Raw genomic sequence first — 24447 nt, 5'->3', positions numbered from 1 at the left:
CTTTTTATGGTAGGCTGAGAGGGTTAATTTTGAACCAAAATATTTTTATCAAAGAGAATCTCATTCAAACACCTGATGGCAACATCTCACTTAAACAACATGGTCCAAAGGACAGTAAAAAAAAAAAAAAAAAAAGATACTGAATTAAGCTGCACCAAAAGAGGAATCTTTGTTCAATTTAAACGCATCCATAGACCAAATCTGTCCAGAATAAGTATTGTGGAACAGCTTTTTCAGGCCATTCATTTCCCTAGGGAGATGAACTGGAATTGAATAAATGATATACATTTCTCCTTTAAACCTTGACTTCAAACAGCATCTCCAGCTTAGATCTCTGCAGATTAAAGGAACCAAGTAGCACAAGCACTAAATGAGTCCAAGATGGAGCCACAATAATGAGTCAAGATGTTCACTTCTTGTTCCAACAGTGGGTTACATCCCAATTGATAAATGTATGTTTTGTCACCATCTCCACAAAGTTATGAAGTTCAATGGTCAAGACCTGGGGGAATGAAGAGGCAGATAACTGACACCTAGGGTATCACATAATTTTAACATTCGCTATAATCACTCAATGGGTGATACAATTAATCATTTTATGTCTCATTTCTACAACAGAATATACCTTATCTGTAATTGCCCTACTGAAGGATCTGAAGAAAGCTCATCAGGCCAAGGAGTTACTCTCTTGCTTCAGTTTAAACAACATCAATTAAGAGAAAAGGAAGATTACATATGAATTTGACTGTTTCTCCTACCTTATTTCAAATTCTCCTGTCAAAAACTCACGTGCTACAGGCTCTGTGGCTTGCTACACTCTCACAGATAAGTAAATGAAGTCCATAAAAGCTTACTCTTTCAAAGGTCAGCTTAGAAAGAAGCTGCTAAACTCAGGACCAGCATAGATCCTGGGGAAAGTGGCAGCAGATACAAAAATTTGTTTTAAAATACTGCTAAAAAGACAACCAAATACTACACTCTACACTAACATGATATTACTACATTGCACAGCTATATATAAAAATGGTCTCCATAAAAAGGCACAGTTTTTTGCTTAACAAAATGTGCATAGAAAACAAAAATGAATCAGTTCTGCTATAAGGTGAGGGTCCATGCAGAGGTTCATTCACAGCTGAGATTTTTTTTTCCACTTTTAGATAAACTGAAAGGACATCTACAACTCTGCACCACCACTGAGAATAAATGCACTGCATCTCCACTCCCATCATGAATACTGCATCAATTCCTAAACTTCATGTTCATTGGCCTTGATGTCCTTTAGTTTAAAATAGCAGTACTGCTAGACAGTTCCAGGCCTTAAAACAAACATCATACCTCCACTTAAAATAAAGGTTATACTGCAACTCAGGATAGCCTTCTCAGCAGCTCTGTATGCATCTTCATCATTTTAGCCCCAAAATGACGCAAACCAAACCAAACATGGACTGTGCTCGCTACAGAGCGCAGCTCCCTGCAAACAGACACAGTAACACTTAGCAGGAACTGGCTGGGTGGCCTCCACCTGGGCAGGGTCACAGATCCTTTATGCCTCACCACAAGCACCTGCTTCATCGAACACAATTCTCAAAGCTGATCAATGGTGCTGAGGCTTTCCATCCTTAGCTTCAGAGTTTAAAACATCAGCACTGTCATTAAGATGGAGGTCCCGGTGATTAGCCAGGTTCTCTTTGTTTTTCTGGTCCACATCTGATGTGACATTTACATCCCCAACCGAGATACCATTGGTCAACACTGGAGGTGGCTCTCCTTCATAATCCTGGGGAGTGTTCAGCATCGGTGTTTTTGAAACAGCACGTTCTACTTTAGATGAGAAGCAAGCTTCACTGGGCAATGGCCCATCAAGGAAAGGAAGTTTCTACAACAATAGAAAGACAAAAAAAATGCCAAGAGGGTTATCTTTATCTTCATATAAGGATAGATCTCAAGGGAATCTGACCAGAGCTGACCAAGCTTCTGTGCAGTGTTACTGTTTCCTTTGTTACTGCGGTTTAAAGGAGAGAGGTTGGTTACTCTGGACACAATGTGTGTCCTCCAACACTACCACAGAAGTGGTAAATGTGCAAGCTCCCCCTGCATTAACAGAGCACTTCAGCTCCGAGATGCCACTTCCAGAAGCATACATGACCCAGTTACATTACAGCCATCACCTAAAAGCCAACTTTCATTTTAATTCCACTATTTTAGTAACTGGCTGAAATCAGTTTTTTCAGTGTCTTGTAAATGAGAAGACAAAAGAAAACTGGGATGGCAAGCTGTAAATAAGTTTGTACTTTCATGGGCGGTGGTGGGGAAATAAAAACCACTCTTTTTCTCCCTAGAAACTCCCTGAAGGTTGCTGCAAATCAAATCGAAACCCAGATTTATTGTTAATACCTGTTTTGTTTAGAGAATTTAATTAGAGAATTAAAGAACTCCTTCAGAGTAGCCCTGCTGAGAAGGTCTCAAGTTTCTCATCAGCCAGGACCCCTAACAGGAGCCAGCAGTGTGCACTCGTAGCCCAGAAGGCCAACAGTATCCTGGGTTCCATCAGAGGAGGGGTGGCAGTAGGGTGAGGGAGGTGACTGTCCCCCTCTACTCTGCCCTTGTGAACCCCAGCTGGAGTACTGCAGCCTGGTCTGGGGCCCTCAACACAGGAAAGTTGTGGAGCTTCTGGAGAGGATCTAGAGAGCCACAGTGATTCAAGGGCTGGAGCACTTCTCCTACGAAGACAGGCTGAGGGAGCTGGGTTTGTTCGGCTTGGAAAAGAAATGGCAGAGGGGAGACCTCATAGTGGCCTTCCAATATTTTTAAAGGGCATTTATAAACATGAGGGAAATCAACTTCTTAAATGGGTAGGAAATGACAGGACAAAGAGGAAGGTTTTCAAACTAAAGGAAGGGAGATTTAGATTACATATCAGAGTAACTTTTTTACTGAGAGCAGTGAGGTGCTGGAACAGGCTGCCCAGAGAGGCTGTGGAAGCCCCGTCCCTGGAGGTATTTAAGGCCAAGCTGGATATGGCCCTAGGCAGCCAGCTGGCAATCCTTCCTGCAGCACTAGGGCTGTAACTTGCTGATCCTTGAGGTCCTTTCTAACCCGTGTCATTCTATGATTCCATGAAACAGAGCATCATGGAGCCTGCACCATCACTTCACCAAACAACTTCTGTAGATGGGAAGGTTCTGGGTCAAAGAAGCTATTTATTACAGTACTGTAATTTAACCTCTCATTTTGTCCTGCTCTGCACAGCATGTTGAAGCAATTTTTTAGTGTCAATATTTAATCCCAAATTTTATTTGCCAAAACCATCGTATGATGAAGTAATATTGACATTCAGGACTCACATTTTCTAATTCAGATGCATTGTCCTCTAGTTTTATCTTCTGGTTCACACAGCTCAGTAGGTGATCCAATACACACTGTTTTGGATGCATTCCTTTGTCAAAGCGATTGTACATCCCACACCAAAACCTTAAGAACATGGCAATAAAGGAGAATTAGGCAGTAGGCAGCTAGTTTTACACTCCTGGTCATAACAACAACAAAGATGGGGCTTAAGTGCATCAACAAACAGATCAGTAATTATTCTAAACAAAAGCCATATTTGATTCCAATCTTCAACATCAATAGAAAAATTTAACAAAGTTCAAGAAAAACTTTTGAGGAGTACTTCTTTGTTATGACACAAAAAAGCTGGTAGTAGGCATTGAAATAAGAAAAATACACTTTGTTCTGCAGCAGACTCAACTCAAGGGCTGGGAAGTTCACAATTCCCTACTTCAGTGAAAATCCTCTGCCTCCCATATCTGCACCCCTCTCTCAGAAGTCAGCCAGAAACAAAGCAAAACTACCCACTCCATCTGTGAGACCCAGGGGGGCAAATACACACTGCAACAAGAAATCCCTTCTTCTGAAAGCCATCCTCATTGCATAAGTCTGGGCATGATGGACTCTGAAATTCATATTCAAATGACTTCCTTAACATATATTAGAAAGGAGGAAAGGAGAAACTTTAACAACTGTTCACCCCCTCGAGTAATCTTGTCAGAGCAAGAAGTCAGAAATACGAATGGGTACATAGATTAATCTACAGATCTGAAATTCATCTTTTTTCCTTTCCTCACACTCCTCATTAACACCAAAGAAAAAAAAATTAAGTTACCGTACCCGTATTTAATCAGAAAAATTACCTATATACTGACACTCCCAGTTTATGGATGAGCAATGGAGTGGAAAGAAGGAAGTCACTAACCAGTGAAAAAAGTGTTTTAGTAAACTTGAATTACCAGTCTATGTTACACTGAAACAAATGCTCCTGTTCTTCCCTTCTTAAATAAGCAACTTACTGAAAACTAAAAGGTAGCGTGTTGGGTTGAAGCTCTTTGTAAGCTGTAAATCCTTTGTACAAAGGATTTCTCAATTCCTGCTTCTTCTGTAAGAGGAAAGGCCACAGAGAATGGGTCTTCTCAAAGATTCTGTCAATTACAAATAAGATATTTTTTTCAGTTATTAGATCAAGTTAAGTAAATTAATAACGTTGACTATTTGAGGAGAATTAAACTGAGGGATTTAAGAGCTACTTTTACATAGTAACTGATTGCCATAAACACAAAATACATCACTGAGAAGCATATAATCATTTAAAATGGACAATATCCAGCCCTAAAGCTGTATCTGTAAGTTATGATTGTATCTCAGAATAAAACACCTGACTATGGGAGAGAATCCATCCACAATACTTTTTCACACTGAAGAAGTTATCTGTGGAGACATTACCCTTTACAGATTTACGATTACAATAAAAACAAGCACACAACCTGCCCTTTTTCTGACATTTGAAGTGACTTTTAGACTGCTGGCTCCAAAAAAATGCCAACTCACTTCAGATCTTCACGCTCCTTATGGCAGGTCCCAAGGAAGTTTCCAAATTGGCAGGAATAGACATGATCATGGATTTCCAGAAGGAAATGTTCATTAAACTCAAATGTACAAGGGAACTGCTGCATGAGCTGCCAGACACATTCAATGAACTGAGTGAAGACAGGGGATACTTCCTTCGGGTCACCATCCAGATGGCCACATCTAGACAGATACAAACAAAACAGGGTTAAAGCCCGTGTCACTCACAAAAAAAATACAATATCTTACTGGTGGGGCCACCTTAGCCACTAAACAACTGAGAATTATTCTAGTAGTGAAGAACAAGAAATTGTTATGCTCAGCCAAAAATACCACATGGTTTATCCTACAACTGCCCATTAAGGTGTGCCCCCCCCCACACCATGGGATTAAGCTCTTACAGCTAAGCCTTTGCACATACAAAAGAGTTCTGATCAACAGCAAAATCTCACAGAGCTTTTAAACCTCACGTTCTTCATCCAGGGATTAATACAATCCTAGCAACTCCCTAGTCCTCCCATCAACACAGAATACAAAGTCTGGAGAGTCCACAGCAGCAGAGGAATAGACTGATATCAAAAGGTATTGTCACTAAGCAGCCTGCCCACCGTGCTTGAGTGCTAACCCACTAATAGGATACCACAGACACACACTCTAGACTGCACAGTACCCTCTGGACTACAGAAATACAGGGGTTGGTTGAACCCCAGCTCACCAAGAAAATAACTGTACTCCAGAACTACTCATCATGGGGCCAGCATTTTTATAAACTACTGTAAACTATCAGAGAAGAAAAATACAACTAGGAAAGAAAAAAAATACAGTGCTTTTGGAAAGTAACCAACCTCCTATTGTACTATATTGACCGTTCTTTCTTAACAGGAAGATCTTGGGGATATAATCTGGAAATCCAGGGAAATAAACAAGGTCTGGATAGCTGCTGATCTCAAAATCACTTCTACTAAAGTAGTATTAAGGGTGCACACATTACTGATTTTTCCCTAATAAGGAAACAGATTTGTTTTACTATTATTAAATGGAGGATTCAGTTTCACCTTGAAAACAAAGTCTCCACTCTTAAGTTAGTATCACTGAACAGACCATTCCCAGCATTCATTAAGACCACCTCCATTTCTGATCTTTATATGGCAAATGGAACAATAAGTACCCCAAGGCAATATTCCTTCTAGAAGGAGCTAACAGTTACAGTAATGACAACACAATCTGTCTAGAAAATGCAAGTCACAATTGATTTTTATAATGGGATGAAATTCTAAATATGAAGAATGTTCAAAAAAACCCACTAGCTGATGTTTTCTTCCAAAAAACATCTTGCCAGAACATTAGCATTTCCCATATAATATGGATACTATTTTACCAGTAGGAAAGTACTCAAAACTCAAACAGCTTATTCAAGACCTTCTATTTCAAAGTAATGAAAAAAGACCACTCTCAAACAGGACTGGTGAAGTAACCCCAGCAGATACCAGCTGCAGGTCACCAGCTCCAGCAGAATCCAAATCTTTCCAGTTATATTTTTAGGAGCACACAAGCCTGAGAACACTGATGAAGCTTCACCATCTCACCTTCACCCCAGCCACCACACCCAAGGTAGCATGCTCTCACCTGTGTGAAAACTTGTGGCCCATTGCAATCCACTCCTTTTCTATAAGAATCTTCATTTTCGAGGCAGATGTTGGGGGGGGGTAGGGGGAAAGGGGAAATAAAAAGTATTATTTAAAAAAAGCAAGATGAGGCCTTTGATGTTAACTCCACAAAGCTCAAAACCAGTGCTACCTGCTGACAGCACTATTTCAAGCATATCCACAGAAGTTAATGAAAATACTAACAGCAATTTACACATTAGTTATCCACTACTACGTAATCTATCCAATGTTAGCAATCCATTACTATGTGTCTTGTCACATCGCACAAACATCAATTCCTGATATCAGTCAGAGACTTAAAGGAAGGCAGAAACTCACAAGAGGTTTCCTTCAAAACTAAGTTACACTGACTTTCTCCAAACTTTTTGCTTTCTAGACAGTTCTCAGAGATCCTCACTGTAACAGTCTTAAATGACAAACTCCTTCACCACTTTTTCTGTGGATTGCTGCTAGAGTTGCATCCTTTACTCACTCCTATCTTGCTGAAATGTCTCACTAAAGGCTCTCATGGACATCCAAGGAAACAAAGACTTGGGAATTGTAAATCAACTGCCACTGTTCTGTGCCTATAGTGTTCAGAGCAATTAAAGCTTGCTGATAGAATCAAAGCCGTATTTATTCAGGTCACCTAATGTTTGTTCCAGGAAATGGCCTGAAACATTTCATTAGGCCTTGTTTACATTTCAAATCCAAGGAGTATTTTTTATTTTTGAAATTCCAACATCCGTGCTCTTACCATGAAGCCTTTAAAGGTCCTATAAAACGGATCTAAGAGGAGGCCAGCCAGAGAGCAGACCTGCGCCGTGCGGTCCCACCCATCAGAGCAGTGGACTAACACGCTGGCCTTTTCATCTTTCACAGCCTGTGAAGGAGAGCAGATAGAACAGTTTAGCAGCTTTCAAGTTTGGTTCCTGTAATTAAATGCTATCCCTTCATCTGCGTTTACCAGATTGTTCTAAAACCCAAGGGAAAAATTTGTCATTTCTAATCTGAACCATAGAAAAACACCATTTCTGGGCACAAAGCCATCAGCCCCCCTAGAATAAAATGCTGTAGCATGCCTTGTCAGCAACAGAGATTGTCAAGAAACAAAGATCCTCTGATCTCAAAACACTTCATCTTCTAAAATGCCATGAATTTTCCAGTCCTTTCCTCTAAGGGAAAATTTGGTAGTTGAGTAAAGAATAACTAGAAGCTTCAAGATCACCTTCTTTCCATTTTTGTATTGCTGGCAGAAAAGAAAATAGCTTTTTGCTCACTATACTGAAAAGTTTTAAGAGAAAAAACAGCATTTACAGAAGTCACTACTCTTGCCATTTGTTGTCTGTACTCCCTTTACTACTTCTGAAGAGCAATGTGCTCTGCAGACCTTTTTCTCTTGCCTGACCTGCAAAGTCACGCTCTTTAAAAAAATCTGCAGAAATGAGGACTGAATTGAAAAACACAAATTTGTGATTCCTCCACTTCAGCAGAAAGCAGGATGGCTTACACAACCCCTCATTTAAAGCACAACAGACCAACAATTTGTGAACGTGCTGCATTAATGGTTCTAAGTTGCTTGCACTACTAAATGTGTTCAAGGCTACAGAGCCATTTGTAAACATAATTTATCCACACATTATCCACATTCACATATCCACTCCACTCATTTCAAGTGAGTTGTAGCAAAGTCCAGATAGTACTACTGACTGTGTTATAACAAGTGGTCACATTTCAATCCCAGCGCTATTTCCTCTAGTCCCATGAGGAATCTAGGACAGAATGAGCTGGGCAACAGACCTGACATGCTCCTACTCCAGGTTTTTCACCTGAAGCACAGCATGAAGATTTACCTTGGCAAGAAAAACACTTGCGTCCATTACAGCCTTTATGTGCCGTAACCAACCCGAGTTCTCCAGCCCAGTAAGGAAATCACTCATTGATGGAGACTTCGTTTCACACACTAAGAACACAAACAAAACAATTAGCTGAGACTCTTATTAACAACATTCTTTTCTCTCCTCATCACAGCAGAGTTTGATAGATTCTAAGAGCTAATGCTTTCTGACTAAGTGTCTGCCTAAAGAAAACAGAAACTATTGGTTGCATACCTAAACACACAGGCCAGGAGTGCACAGACACCTAACAATCCCTAGCACACTGTCACTATCAAAGGCTCAAAGAAAGGAGAGTTCTAACTCATAACATAACCTTCAAGGCATCTCAGATTTTATGTGTATGCTGAAAACCAGCACAGAAAATACAGTAATGCAGATCAGCAGTCCCTAAGTATCAGTGAGAGAGGTTTTCATCACTGTTAAAAGTTTGCTGGCTAGGAACACGAAGGTAACATCTTCCACCAGCACAGAATAAATCTGCCAGCTATAAGCAATTGAGGACCTACACTTGTGTTAAGGCCAATCTCATCACTGTGTGAATAGCCTCATTTTTCTCCAAGGTCACTACAGATCCTGCACAGCTACTTGGCCAGGCAATTGGCAGCATCAATTATTGAGCTACTTGAGTCAAGATGACCATTATGCTGACAACTACAACATTCAACTTGTATTTTGAATGACAGCATTTGTATTATAACTAAAACTAAACACATGGACCAAAGAGAATGATTTACAGCACCTATTTTGATGTTTTCTATCTTTGTCAGCACAAGGAAGTTAACAGTACTAGAAACAAACTAGCAGAGTATGTTTGATCCAATGTACTCTTATCACCTTCTGTGTAATTTCTCCAGAGTTACACCAACGCAAACACAGGTGTCGTTCACTCTCTGCTGCCAGTGATTCAGGGAAGTACTTAAGGGGAAAAGTGTGAAGGAGGGTATAAGATCACAGTCTCAAGGAGTACCCTCTAACCTGAGCATTCATATAGTAAAAGCAAAATGAGTTCAGTAAATCAATCTCACAGATAGCTCTTATCTTTAAGTCTCTGGAAAATCATACAATAATTTTATTTTCAATCAGACATACAGTATAAAAATAGCACAAACAGAAAAGTATCTCCTCAACAGCCAGTGACAGTTTCATGGTTACATTAAGCTACTGAAATAAAACCATCTGAACAGTACAGTAAATTTTTCTAGTCTTTCGATTTGGAACATTTAAAAAATTCACATTTTAACTAGCTAATAAAATTAAGCTAACGTTACTGCCATGTTTGATTCCCTATAAAACTAAGCACAGCAGTGAATGAAAAGGCTAGCAGGAATACATTTTAACACTGGTTATCCTCAGCCACTTCAATAAAGCAGACAAAGCAGTGTACTGACTTTGCTGATTTACTTCCACCACAACTCCCAAATCCACATCTACTTGTAGACACACAACATACCAATTACGTAGAGGTGATAGGGAGGCCACCTGCATGCACAATGCTTACCTTCCAGGAGTTTCTGCAAGCTGTTCCGCATCACATGGATGTTCTCAATGCCAATAAATTTAAAACAAATGTTATCATAATTATCTTCATTCTCATAGCCCTTCCCAGCAGCTCGGTTGGCCATGGCATTTAACTGTCAAATTCAAAGGAAGATGGAAGGGAGAGAAAACAATAAGAATACACAAAATAACTGAGTTTGCTTCCCAAGACTTTTTTTGTTTGTTTTAATTTCCCAGAATACATACTCAACAAAAGTTGCTACTCAGGTGTCCTTCCCCACTTCCCCATACATTACTTTCAGACATTTTACTAAATGTATGTCAGCATCTCCAATCCATTAGTCATACACAGAGATTCAGTAAGACCTTGGCTAGCACTTCTCAGGCCAGGCAGAATCAAAGCTTGACCCAGTAGCAGGAGACTCTGCCACCAAGGAAGGTAAAGAGACAGTCTGTCCTTACTGTGAAACCACATAAAGATTTGGACAGGAATAAACCAAGGAAAAGTAGAAATGCCACTTTATGAATAACATACATACATGGTAGTACAGAAATAGTTAGAGAAATCCAAAGCTTTTCACAGACATACATGCACAGATGAAATAAAGCCACCTGAGGGAAACACAGAAACATCACAATTGAGCAGAAAGAATACAGAAATTGACTGGAACCACTGAAACGAAGTTGAAAAGCTGCCAGTTGTTTTAATAATCACCCCAAATGGTCCAAGAACTACCCTAACAGACTTCAGTGGTGACCAGAAAAAGAGTACCTCAACCTCCCACATAATGATTTGCTAACACAGAAAGGAGAGAAGGAAAAAAACAGATATAGTGCTATCTGAACATTGTTATAGTAACTGAGTATTTCTGGTGCTTCAGTTCTATCCACCCAGGGCATGACACATTGCTTCAGAAGTGACACTAATCACAAATGTTCCTTTTCACCAAATACATCAGAACTACCATCAAGGATAGGTGTCTGTGGAACATCTCTGATACTAGAAGCAGTGCATACCAAAAACACATGCAATGATTGCTACAGACAGACTGTTCTGTAATTAAATGGAGATCTCTAATAGAACATCGTACTACAAAAAGACAAAATCCATCTTGAAATAACAGGTGAAACATTCCCTACTTTCCCCAGAGGGCTTTTCCTCCAGGCCCTCACAACAGTTTATTTGTAGTTTTTCTACAGTAACTCTAAAATCTGAACACACAGTAGGTTCTCACTAGAGTAAAAATTAGAGCATTGTTAGATCTTTATATTTAAATTATCACATGCTATGCAAATCCTTATGTCCGAATTTGCTTATATAGACATTTCTAATCAGTTTGATTACAAGGTGATCATTTGATTTAGTTTCTAAATTCGTTTCTTCAAAAGCAGGATCATTACAGATAGTATTTTGCTTATGTTTCTTCAAGAAGCTCTTACACAAAAACCACATCAAAGTTCTAGCTCCAGAGAGTGGCTACCAACCAAACAGCAGGTTGTATTAAATTCTAAGCTGCACAGAGATCATTAGTGTTAGGTTTTTTTTTTCCACAAAGGCAAAAATCCCCTTAATTGTTATCAGATTCCACGCAGACCCACTTCTGCCCAAGCAGGCAGGCAAAAGCACTTCAGTCTTGTGCAAGTGATTCTGACAGCTTCTCTCCAACCCAATGTACTAAGGGCACAGCTTGAGAACGGCTCGCTGCCTCAGCCAGCTTCGAGACCGCTGGTCACTTCAGGTCACCCTCACACAAGGACTCAAAACACCACTTAATATTTAAGTTTTGCTATTTGCAAGCATTCACCACATTAAGAGACAGAATTAGGAGCCCGATTCTGAACTCAGCGCTCCAGACTGACACAATTTAACTTAATGCTACATGAGAAAGCACTAGCAGAGTTGTGAAAACTAGTAGGAAACATCCTTGCTAGCACAGATGCAAGTTTCAGAAGTAACCACAAACCACATGAAGATACCTTTGGCCTTGTGTCTACAACATACATGAAGGGACTCCCAGGGTTGGCCTCTCTGATTGCCTGCAACATTTGTTCATCCTCCAGACAGCGAGCACTGAACCCAGAGAGGGGCTGGCTACAACGACATATGGCAGCCTGCAATACACAACAGCTCATACTTTAGGGCAATGCAGCAGAAACAATCTGAAAGCAGGAAAGAGTATCATATTGTTGGTTTATATCCCCTGTATTTGGTTTCTCTGAAAAACAGCTTCTTAGATGGACACACAGAAGAGCCACTGGAGTATTTTGCAAAACTACAATTCTGAGAATCTTAAGAAACAGACCAAGGAGCCCATTACTGCTATGCTCTCAAATCCACTATGCTCTGATTAACATGCATTATCCCAAATATCAGTAGCTTTCAGTTTGGTTCAGCAGTTGTTACCATTCTATAAAGAACTGTGCTGGTACACTGCAGGAACAGTTCAGCTGTTGCCAGCACAACTCAACAGGCACTCAGGTCAAGGCATGCTTCCTCAGGAAAACAACAACTTGACCATGACAGCACTTTCCTAACATCTGCATCCATAACACTGCTGAAACAGCAAAGTTAAAAATTTACATTGTGGTCTTCAGTGAAGGAAAAAAAAAAACAAACAACACAACAGAGCTGAAACCTTCACTTATTCTGAGTTAAGAGGAGTTATTTCAGGGTAGTTCTTCCTCTTCCTGAGTAAGAAAAATTAGCTGAGTTAACACATATCTTGTTAAACATGCATCTTGTTAAACATTATTCAATATAGCTACACAGTACATAAAAACAACCACACACCAAAAAAAGAAAAAAAAAGCACAAAAGACATTCCTGAAAGCTGATAAGAAATCTCCAGACAGGAAACTTGAAGGGCTTGTGCTTTTTACACAGCACTGGATGTGTCTCTGGTATCTAGCTTATGTGACTCAAACCAAATCTAGAGCTCTTAAGAGCAGCTAAACAAGTTTAAGCACTTGGATAATTACCTCACCCTTCCCTTTCACTGGAAGGGGACTGGTACAAGCAGGCAGATCCTTGCCCTCCACCCCCACCCCACCCAAGACAGCAGACAATTGAGCTACTAACGTTGTTTTCTTTATATAAATAAGAAAGCACTGGAATCCGCCCTCTGCTCCTGAACCTTGAGCTTCCAATCACTGTTGCCTTACTAGCAGCTCTAGGCACCACGATTTCTGGAGGATATGTGCTGCAAATCTGAAGTGAAAAGAAAGAAGAAATTCAGATATTACTGATTATCAATTCAAGTTACGGGACAAATTTGTTTTTAGTACATGATCTCACATTTATAAGCAGTGCAACGCATTGTTCACCACAGCATATCAAAGCAAACCGTATCTGAAGCACTAAGTCATTAAAATGCATTCAGGAATAAACAACACACAGGAATGGGTAAAAATATCAGAAAGGGAAATTGTACAAAGCTAGAGTTTGAGGAAGCTTGTTCAATAATGTTTCCTTTTAACGTTGTTTAGGCCTAACCTGAACTTAAAGAGAGGGAAAGAGAGAAATAGCAGAACCTAGTTAGAACCAAAATGACTAAGCCTTTCCTCAGCATGAAATCTAAACAAGCAAGAAAAAGAAAGCATTTTCAGTTACTGTTTTTTCCTTCCTTACTCTACTCCCTTTTCACTCTGCTTTGCTCCTCAAGCCACACTGTTCCCATATATTTCTCCTCTAAATATCTCACCACACTGGAAGAACAGAGATTAGAAATACCTAAAGAACTCAAAGGCACTTCAAGTTTTTGTAGCAGATGGTTTGACATTTCTCTGGAAAAATAAGCCACTGATATTTTGCCAGAGGAATCAAAGCAAACCAAGGTGACTCTGCAGCTCTGTTCCTCCTTAGCATCATTATCCACAACTCACATTAAGAAGGTGCTGCTTCAATTAAAACCAACTGAGCTCATTTTTCCCCAGAGGCAACACCTATGCGGCAGTAGGATTGCTGAATGTCATTAACACAGACAAAGAGATATTACACCAACTGGCTACTGTGGACAAGAATTACCTCATAGTCTTTATTAAGGTCTGTTATTTCCCAGTAGTCATTTGGGATTCCCATACGCTGGTAATCTACTTTCAAATCAATCAGTTTCCATCCAATCTCCCGGTTATCTTTAGACATTTTAGGATTGTAAGAGAAAGCATAAAGTTCTTCAGGTTTCACTGGGAAGAAGAAAAAATGATTCATTGTAATATAGTTATAATATAGAAAGGTCAAGACTTCTTCCTAAATGCTTTTGTTTTGGAGAACACTGTGCAAGCCACTGAGTTACAGGTGTACAACAACTGATAACAAGGATTAAAAAATTATTCAGCCAACAACACTCAGAAAACTCAAATGCTTTTTTCCACAAATCCAAGGGCTGTGTGACTGCTGTATTTCACAGTTCACTATATTTCAGTTTTTACTCCTGCATCAAAGATCATTTTGTACACTTTACTTATCTAAGCAAAATACTTGGACTGGTTCTGACTCCTTGGAAAAAGAGGGTACTGTAAGAGAACAGTGTGGATATTTGGAATTTCTCAACAGTTAATCAAAAACTTTCCTAACTTTATCAAGCCTAAAAGGACTCACAGATGAAAGAATAACAAGAAGCATGCAAATTTCAGCCATAATGCAGTGTTCTTCACATTTACAAGGTTTCTCTCTGGGTAACACTTTGCCAACAATTCATATTCAGATCCTCAGGAATTCCAGTACTCCTTTCCCACAGGCAGGGAGACGTGCTACAGAATTTTGTTAGAATTACAACTACAAAACTTTCTGGGTAAAAAAAAAAACCAACAAAAACCCTTTCTCAATTCTCCACAATATGCATGCTCTCGGAGTCTGATACTGTAAGAATTAGTGCAGAAATATTAACAACATTTAGAAGCCTTTTCTGCAAAGGGTTCATTAAAAAGCTCATGCACATCTTCATTGTTCAACAGTGAATTCCGAGCTGCATGGAAAGCATGACAGATGTACTGAACATTATTGGCAGCCCAACAAAAGCTTCAGGCTGCATGTGACAAATGGTAATTTCTTCCTCCCTCCATCTCTACCTTTCCAATTTCCTTTACTCTCCTCAGGAAATACAAACCCAACCAATAAGTCATTCAGTTGACTCCCAAGGCAGCAAGCTCTCCAGAGAGCACACCTGCCAGTGTGTGATAATGCAGCCAGGCTACCAGACAGGCAACCCATAACTGTCAGCCATACGTGTGTAGACCATAAATAGATGCTCTGATAGATAATGTGAAGAAAAAACGCACAGAGAAAATTTAAACCACATGAGTACAAAAATCCAAAAACAGAACAGAAGAAAGAGGTACAAAATGTTACACCAAAGAACACAAAAACTGACTGATGTGATCTCCTGCAGTGACAACTCCCACGCTTCAAGATGCTACAGAAGTGTCTCATGTTCAAAATTGAAACAACAGTGACACCTCTTAAACACAACAGCAGAATTCTGCCAAAAATAGTACTAAAATTAGAGCTTCATAACTAAGACAACTCTACAGCTCAAGACACAAGGGAAACGATGAGATCTGACAATAAGCCCTAAATTCAGTAGGCAGCTCAAAGCCAAACTCAGCAAAACGTTTCTGCTACAGTACTTCTAATTAAGTCCTATATGATCACCAGCACGAAGCAGGCTGCTGCTATCAACTTTCTTCCTTTAAATTAGTGCTCAAATTAGAAAATGCAGTACCAAGCAGCATCTTTATAATAATGCAAGGCTCCAAATGTTGGTTCATTAAAGGAAACATAAGCTGCTGAAGATGGAAGCCAGGTAGGAAACTATGTGGAATGTTGTCCTGCAAGAAGAACAAAAAGCCTGAAGATTCATCCTTAAACTGAACAACTGAGGCCTGAAGTAACCACAGACTTCTGAGGATGTTGTGCTGACTGACTCCAAAACAAGGCACCAGGGTGAAGCACACGGTTTCACATCTAAAGAAATATAAACACTAAAGACCTACCTAAATGTGCAATTGGGAAACAACAGCATTTACAGCTTTGTGGGATCTTAAATTCTATGGATATCTGACTCAACTGGCAAGGGCAGAGCTGTGCACAGCCATGAGCTAAATCACAGCAGCGACCAGCAACAAAGTGTGCTCACTTCAGAGGCAAATGGCTTGCTGCACAGGGCAGCAATCTACTGCACCAACCCACACAGACTGCCTCTGACAGTGCGAGCACGTTCTGATTTCACACCCTCCTCTCCTGCACTGATACAATAAAACCAGTAGTGTGAGAGGCAAAGCTTTTGCTAGTGCTCAGATGAGCCTTTGAGCTTAATGCATTTCTGCACTTTGAGAAACAGACTGTCCCAGATACCTGGTTGTGAAAGCTTAAGCAAGGAGGTATACACTTCATGACAGTCACGTTCCTGCCCAATAACAAAGTGAGCCACGTGGAAGTTCTTGCAGTGAATAAGGAGTGGGCACCCAGCTGTGGTCAGAGGCAGTTTTTCTACAGTTGCAATGTGGTGATGCAGAATCTAAAAAACAGGAGATAATCAAAATCTTTCAGATGCCACTAACAAGTCCACAAGCTGTACAAGCAGACCAGAAAACTTTGCTATACACTATCAGTGGAAAATGACTGACTTATATTTATCAAGCAAACATAATAAACACAAAGACTGCGCACCCAAAGGCTATGTAACAATGAGCCAGATTGAAAGAATACTCACATATAACAAAGTATTTTTAGAAACTGATACGTAATTGGGTTTACCTGGTTCTACAAGGAGCAAGATTACCTTCCTCTCGCTTCTTTTCCACCCACAAATGCAACATATTAATACTGAAGCAGAAATGACGAAATGACAAAGGTTGCTAATTTCAGTGCTAATTTTACACTTCTAAGACCTGCAAATTCAAGTTCGGCTTTGTACATTGAGCTTGAGGTCACCAATTAGACAAGTTCATTTTGTTCCTGGAACTACTGGGTCACTTAACCATTGCATTCCCTATCCTATTTTACGTTTCTATTAAACATTTGGTATCAAAATGCTGTAAAAGATTACAACAACTTCTGAATTCACTGAAGTGCTCATACTGGATATGGGATGATTTTAAACTGGTGTTTGAACAGGCTCCAAGCATCACACATACCCATATTTCTTTTCTGACTTCAGCTGAAGCATCTACATAGATGAGATGGGTAGCTGTCAGGTATAAGGTCCCGCTCGCTGCCTTCCTGTTTGTATAGCGATCTAGCAGTTTCACGTTTTCCACCTGCAGTAAGAGCAAAGGGTTCAAAAGCACATTTAGCTCTGAACAAAGAAATTCCAAATACTTGCTGAACCACAATCGCATCACCGCTAAAACACAACCCAGGGAATGAAAAAACCTAGGAAGCACGTGCCTTCAGTAACACCAAACCAGCTTTACAACACACACTAACAGCTGCAAAAATAATCTGGAAGCCAGAAGAGTTAAGTTAAGCGAAGTGCCAAGGTCTAAGCAGCAGCGTGAAAAGGATTACCGGGTTCACAGCCAAGGCAAGGCCCCTCCGCTCAGCGCAGCAGCGAGGACCGATTGCCCGTCCCCCCAGCCCCGGAACCCTACAGCCAGACCGACAGAGACAGGGCCGCTTACCTTCGGCGTGGTGATGTACTCCATGATGACACCACCTGCACCTCAGCTCACCCTCACCACCGAGCCCCCGCGCCGCCATTTGCAGCGGGCAGTTCCCGCCCCTCCGCAAGTCTCGCGAGATGCTGGCGGGGCGGGGCAGCGCTGCGGTCGCCATTTTGAGCAAGGGCAAAATTTTGGTGGTTGGGGGCTCTTTGGGGAGGGGCGCGGTGGTGGCAGATTTGTGTCGCGTTAATACGTACTGTGGAACCAAAGCAGCCAGCTTGTTTTATCTGTGTGCTTTACACTCAGAACGTTACACTGCCTCTTGCAGACAGCCGAGCTCCATCCTGAACAACTGTTGTAAGTGCAGTTAACCTTCGCTGCAGACCTGCTGCAGCTCGCACAGTGAGGATTTACAATGCTCTGCAGGGACCAGGTTTCCCCTGATGCTCACCGCAAGCTAACCCCAAATTTGCTGAGGAATTGAGGAGAACTTGCATTATCCATTGATAATTCACGCTGTTTAATTGCTGCCAGCAGGCAGTAGAGATGTGACAAGCAGAGGTGTCTTAGTTGCACCCCTCATAAGAGAGGTGTTGCTACCCCTTGAGGACAGAGGAGGAAAAAGGACACAGCACAGATACGGGGAGAGCCCTGCACTGCACCCCTCAGTGCTTCCACAACGTGCTCTCTCGCCGTTCCTTCTGAAATAAGGGCGTGCTGCTGCACCTCAAGGCAGGATGAGGCCCACCGGTGCTGCAGTCACCAGGTGTCAGTGGGAGCCCTGCTGCAATGCACTGCCTGCCAGGAGCAGGGTGTAGGTGTGCATACAGCCCCTGCCTGCTCCACTCGGCTGTCTCAGGATTGCTCACTGCTCCGTGTACAAGAGCTGGGTGTTAGGACTGCTGTAATTATTGCATTAGGCAACAATTTGTTGTTATTAGGCGATAAAGTAAGAAAAAAATTATGGGTGGAAATGTCCAAGAAATCGTGTTATAAAATTGGAAATGGACACTATTTCTCAATGTCCTCATTGTTTTTCTAAGCACAAATCTAGGGAAGCTCGTTCAGACACGACTCAAGGAAAGGCAGCATCAGTGCTTGCATTAAAATTCCCCATGATACCTACAGAAGTCCCAACAGATTTATCTTTCTCTGAGTCCCAATGGGAATAAGAGCAGGAGAAAGAGAAGCACACCAAAGTTTGGAGGAAAATATCAAATTCACCTGTAATACAATTTTAGTTGCTTGCACGGTTATGGTGGTGGTTTATTTCTAGTCACCTCTCTTCTGTTAGGCCTTTACACATCTGTGCCGTGCATTATTCCCAGATCATTTTTTTTCCCAGATCATTTTTTTTCCCTGTAGCTTCTTAGAAGGTTTGTGGAAAGATTATGGTAATTTGCAATATTAATGATAAACTGGATGAGGATCTTTGAAAGGAACTCTACAATGCTGCACAACATACACATATAATAGCAATGCATATCTTCCTCTTTTAAAAACCAAGAACACACATAGAAGGCAAAAAGTAACAGAAGAGGGAAGAAAGAAGCGTGTTCAGCTGAGGATTAGAAAACATGGAGTCATAGATGCACTTTCTTAGCCAGCTACTATCACAATCACAACCTACTCCCAACGATTACTATTCCACAGAGGCCAGTTTTGAGCAGGAATAAAAGGTACTGACTTCTACCAGGGAGATTTTCTCAAGTAATAGTTGGAGCTATGGAAAAAGCGCAGAGCAGAAGTGAGCTCCTGAGGTTGGTGACCAGTCAGTTGAGACACATTCTGCTGTGGTCCTGGAACATGACTGTTGACAAAGGCAGCCTCATTTACAAGTGTTAAAAGGAGAACAGTGCCAAAAATAAAATGAGATGACAGGTTCAGATATGATTAAACAACCGTTCCAGACACTCTGCACACAGTCCTACCGAGATGTTAGATTTTGTCACTTTGAAAAGAGAGAACATAACGTACATGCTGGGGATAAATCCATGGGGTGCTGATGCTAATGGTCAGTTGAGTGGCTCCAGACATGAACCTGTCCTTCAGTGTTCCTTTTTCTCTCTTTACTGATACTCAGAAGGTAACTGTCACAAGCCATAGCTTTAGGGAACACAGATTTTTCCTGCATTATAGAATTTTGACTGTTGCAAATTGTTTTTGAAGTATCTTCCTGGGGTAAAAGAACTTACGAGTAGCTTATTTCTGAGAATATAAGATGGTGAGGATTAAGAAAGCAGAACTGGGTATGGGTACCTTCAAACCTCACTGAAACCTTTGCAACTACCCTTATTCTAATGGGCTCCTCAATGGAATTTTTTAAGTGAGTTTTGATACCATGAGGTAGTTTATGTGTTGAGCTGTAGCATCATTCTGATGATTATAGCCTGCACAAGGAGACCTAAGAGCATGCAACTATCTGGAAAATTCCCCATGGAAAAAATGTGTGCTGTTTCTTACAGCTTCTGCTGCTGACATTCCCTGACAGCAATGACCTCCACAGTACCATCTGAGTGGGTCAAGTGCAGTAGTCCCTAATACATGGGTGCAGGTGCTGTAGTGCAGTCATGGTTTTGGTGTGGTAGAGTATCAAGAGGTACACTTGCCAAAACACAATTAGCTCATCTTGTTACTACCAAAGGAGCCACAAGACTAAGCTCAACGTGTGCCTCTGCCTCTGATGTTATACTGCTAAACACTCAGAAATCCAGCCTAGTCCCTGATAGCCCTTTCAAAAGGTTTTACACCTCAGAGTAAGTTGCAAATACAGGCACCATCAGTCTGCACACAGGGACCATCCCTCTCCTCTGTCAAATTCAGTGCAAACAAGTGTAGCAGCTCAGGTATCCCTATTGTGTTGTTCTGCTTTAGATTCATAATCTGCTGCCCATGCTGTGATGGGGCAGTGGGAGAGCACCACCATCCTGCTTCAAGTCAGAAAGGTTCAGGTTATTTTTTTTTTCCAGTTAATTAAAGCATAACTTGCTGGGGTGGAAAATCACTACTGAGATGTGAGGTAAGGAAATGCTGAGTGGGTGGTTTTTTTTTTCCCTTACAGTAGCTACAGATGTAGCTAGGTGTTTTTAATTGAAGGAAAGCAATATGTCATCATAATAACTCTTGATGAAATTGCCTGACACTTATGCCCACTTCCAGCAGAGTTAGGAGCCTAACTGAAGAACGTGTATTTTTGATCTGATTTGTTGCTCTTGGAGATGAACTGAATAATTTCATACCAAATAGATCATACGGTGAAGTTTCTTCTCTTTTCTGTTGAATAGCTAGGAGCAGATTGTGATTTTTCTCATGTGCATTATTTCTGTGAAATTATGTTATGAGGTTCTTCCTGCCTTGCAATCTGAGCTGCACTTCTTGTTTTTGAATGGCCTTGTCACTCAATGGCATTGTTCTGCTTCCTGAGTAGAATCATCCCTCTTGGAGAAAACAGAACATGTTCATATAAAGTGTATTTCCTGCATCAACTTGACAAAGTGAATATAAATCTGACTTTTGCAAAGAGCCAGGTTACTGAAAACTTGCCTGTATGAACATTCATGGAATGGGACCGTGAGAGAACTCTGAGCAAAGCCAAAGCAGATGTGTTTTTGCAGTTTCAAACAAATCTGTAGATACTGTTTTGCAATATGTCTATCACTGACTGCGAATAAAGCCCCTCAGGCCCACAGATCCAGAGCTTCCCTAAGAACACAGAGCTATTCTCCCTGCTGCCAAGTAGGGAAGAGAGAAGACAGTTGTTTCCTGGAACGTTTTTTAACAGAGCTTCCACTGCACTTTGGGCTCCTGTTTGTAGTAAAGATCTGCACGAACACGCCAATGACTGAGGGCTGGGAATGGCTGTCTCCCCCTTGCCATTTCACTGAGCTAGCTAAAGTCTGGATTTGGCTGGCTGTCTTGCTACATCTGGAAATGTAAGGAGGAAAAAAAGCATCGAGCCCTCTTACATAGTAGAAATAGAGGATGTTGAATTAAAACCAAAGCAGGGCAAGTACTTTATAGGTAACTGAAAGGTACTTTTTCCTCTGGTAATTGATGTGGTCTAAGAAAATAAGTGATCTGGTGCATTAAAGTACGTATAGCAAAGAAGCTGAGTAGAATATTCCCCACAGTACTAACCTGTTTCAGGGCCTTAAACCCTTTGTTCCTGTACACAAAGCTGTGACCCAGTCAAGCTTGCCAGCAGTGGCAAATTTATTCCTAACTGTTTTTCTCTAATGGAATGGAGTTGTTCTTTTTTCAAGACAGGACTCAATCCATAGTGACAAAGGGTGGATTATCTGCCTCTCAGCAAGCTACTGAAACCTATCAAAGTGAATTTGGAAGTGGCTTTAGAAAAGCTACTGAAAACTTGCCAAGAACTGTATGATACAGGGAAGGAGAGTAGGGATGGTACTTAAATGCAGTATGATATTAGGATGTTGGCAGCATCTGGAGAACGGAGATGGTGTTTGGCAAATGATAGAAACGGATATAATTCAGGACTGGAGCCAAGCTCGAGCTTTACTTGGCTACTGACAGAACCTCCTCTGGGGTTTAACCCTGTCATACTTAGAAAATTGTTTTCTCCTATTTGTAATGAAGCTCAAACTTCAGCATCCCTGTATGTGCCATGGATGGAATATCTTTTTAGGTGGCAAAAATTAGCTAGATTTTTTCCTCTGGCCCAACTTCTAAGTGTAAACAAAGAGGCTTTTGGAGATATCTTCTTGTTGAGGACAAATTATGGAGGGATGTTCCTTGGGCTTACAGAGGACAAAGCACTCCAGAATTGTTCTACATTGTTTCCCTGACAACACCTTTCTCATTTTGAGCCTATGTATAGTTTTGATTCTGTTGTTTAATTACAATTCTAATCATCTTACTCATGCTTTGTTCCCCACTGTAAATAAAAGGAATTTTAGGCAGTACTTTGCTCTTTTCTTCTTCCAAGCAGCTGCATAAATTTGCCCTTTTTTTAAAAAGTGACTGATTATTTTATTGTGAAATCATGTGTTCATCCAGTCAGCATTACTGAGTTGAGTCATCTCATTGTCAGAGAAAGCACCCTAGGGAACAGAGATGAACAATTGCAGGTTATTTGTCATCAACAGTTTGTGGAATGCTTAAGCACACTGAGTGACAGCAAGATGACTTTATACTTATGCATATTAAGGGTAATATAGTCTGGTGAACTCTTTAGTGGTTTAACAATGGGAAGACAAATGAATATAACAGACAGTGGATTTATATTCAATATTCAGAATAAATTATTCACTCTGAGGATGGTGAGGCACTGGCACAGGCTGTCCAGAGAAGTTGTGGATGCCCTAACTCAGGAGGTGTTCAAGGGCAGGTTGGATGAGGCTTTGGGCAACCTGACCTAGCAAGGACATACCTGCCTGTGGCAAAGAAGTCAGAAATTGAAATTGGCCAATTTTACTCTTGTGCACCCCACACACTAAGCACACCCCCTGCATTCAAGCAGATGCACTGGCTCCAGCATTGCCTAGTTGTTAAAGAAAGCAATCTTAATTTTGGGGCTGCTACCAGGAACTGAGTCTCTCAAAGTCATCATTTTAACTTAGGTCTTGCAAGATTGCATAAATCAAAAAGCAGTAGAAGAAAAGCAGTGGTAAAGAATGGATAACACCATCCAGTGACAAAGTCCTGCCCGGTGCTGTCTGACTATTAGAGCTGGTGTGTAGGTAGCTTATCATTTAGAAAAGCATGAATATTTATCTAAAATGAACTGGTGTGGGGCGAAAGAAAGCAATAGCAGTGCATTATACTGGGATATAAGTGCTACAGAGCAATAGGAAATGACAACAATTGGCTCACCCCCTTCTGATGACCAGCAACAGCTCAAGAGGAGTGCAATCTCAAGAGATATGCTGCTCCATTGGCTGCTAATCCTTAAATGATGGTGAGGAGGGGTGTGTCCAGGGTCCACCCCTCCTGGCCACTCAGGTGCATTGCTTGCACCTGAGCTCCCTGGGTTAGCCACACTTTCTTACCTCCTGCTCAACCACTGGTTCAGGCCATGAACTGGCAAATCCCATTCAACTGGAAAAATGATATGCAGCTGTCTACTGAAGTACTTCAAGGACACTCTAAAGGCAAACATTACAGAGGGCAATTTGTCTGGAAATATTTTGTGCTCATAGCTACTGACAAGTAGAAATAAAGCCCATAGTGTAAAGGAGCACAGGCCTCATTTGTGTCCACCCATAAAACAACATGTGGCAAAGAAAACAGCAGCCAGATGGCTTTATTGTTACTAAAAACCGTAGAACAAAAAGTGGTTATCAAATATAGGTAAGCACTGTTATCTGTGAATCTGTCCTATTTACTTATACACTACTGGTCTGATGCTATCATCCTCATCTAAAGACACCAGGTCAGTTTGAAAAGCCTACTGCATCATCCACTCACAAGCAGAACCTCATGGCTCTTGGATAATACCACCATTCCAGGTCATAAGAACTGGTTTATACTTACTCTCCCAGAAAACTTATTAACAATACCCATTTCTCACTTTTCTCACAGTTTCTCTTCAATAATAAATAGTCCCAATGAAAAATCAGAATGGAAACACAATGCATACCCAGATGGTTTCACTTAGGGAACTTTAGCATATATGTGTTCTGCTATTTACTATTTCCTTACCGAGCTAATCTTTTGAGCAGGCAGGAGTGCTGATAACTGCCCATGGTGAAAACATCAGAGGTAGGTACATGCTCACATCAGTGATCACTACGTTAGCAGTGGGATGAATGTGTTAGATTCACACCTGAGAAAACAGGATATGGAGAATAAGAAAAATAAGTCCATACTTTTTTAATTTAACTAGATACATACCGTAACATTTAGCCTTGACACTTACATATTATTACAGACAGAATTCT

At 40.9% G+C, this 24447-nt stretch overlaps 1 protein-coding gene across 1 annotated transcript; it reads right to left on the bottom strand.

Moving 5' to 3' along the window:
* Positions 1 to 567: 567 nt before the first annotated feature.
* MTMR8 (myotubularin related protein 8) lies at positions 568 to 17584 on the bottom strand. Its single transcript, XM_065729821.1, has 14 exons — positions 17561 to 17584; positions 17075 to 17197; positions 16293 to 16455; positions 13965 to 14122; positions 13020 to 13148; positions 11918 to 12052; positions 9942 to 10074; positions 8399 to 8508; positions 7303 to 7428; positions 6526 to 6575; positions 4882 to 5082; positions 4347 to 4475; positions 3345 to 3471; positions 568 to 1876 (listed from the first exon to the last, which is right to left on the bottom strand). Exons 1-14 carry the CDS (start codon positions 17582 to 17584, stop codon positions 1595 to 1597), a joined length of 1890 nt encoding a protein of 629 aa, XP_065585893.1. The 3' UTR covers positions 568 to 1594.
* Positions 17585 to 24447: the final 6863 nt, after the last annotated feature.

This window comes from Cyrtonyx montezumae, unplaced genomic scaffold (genome assembly GCF_038088225.1).
Source record: "Cyrtonyx montezumae isolate F1298 unplaced genomic scaffold, pur_monq_1.0 scaffold_11, whole genome shotgun sequence".
Taxonomy (NCBI): Eukaryota; Metazoa; Chordata; class Aves; order Galliformes; family Odontophoridae; genus Cyrtonyx; species Cyrtonyx montezumae.
The sequence above is the reverse complement of the archived record's forward strand: the minus strand, read 5'-3'. Positions and strand labels throughout refer to the sequence as shown.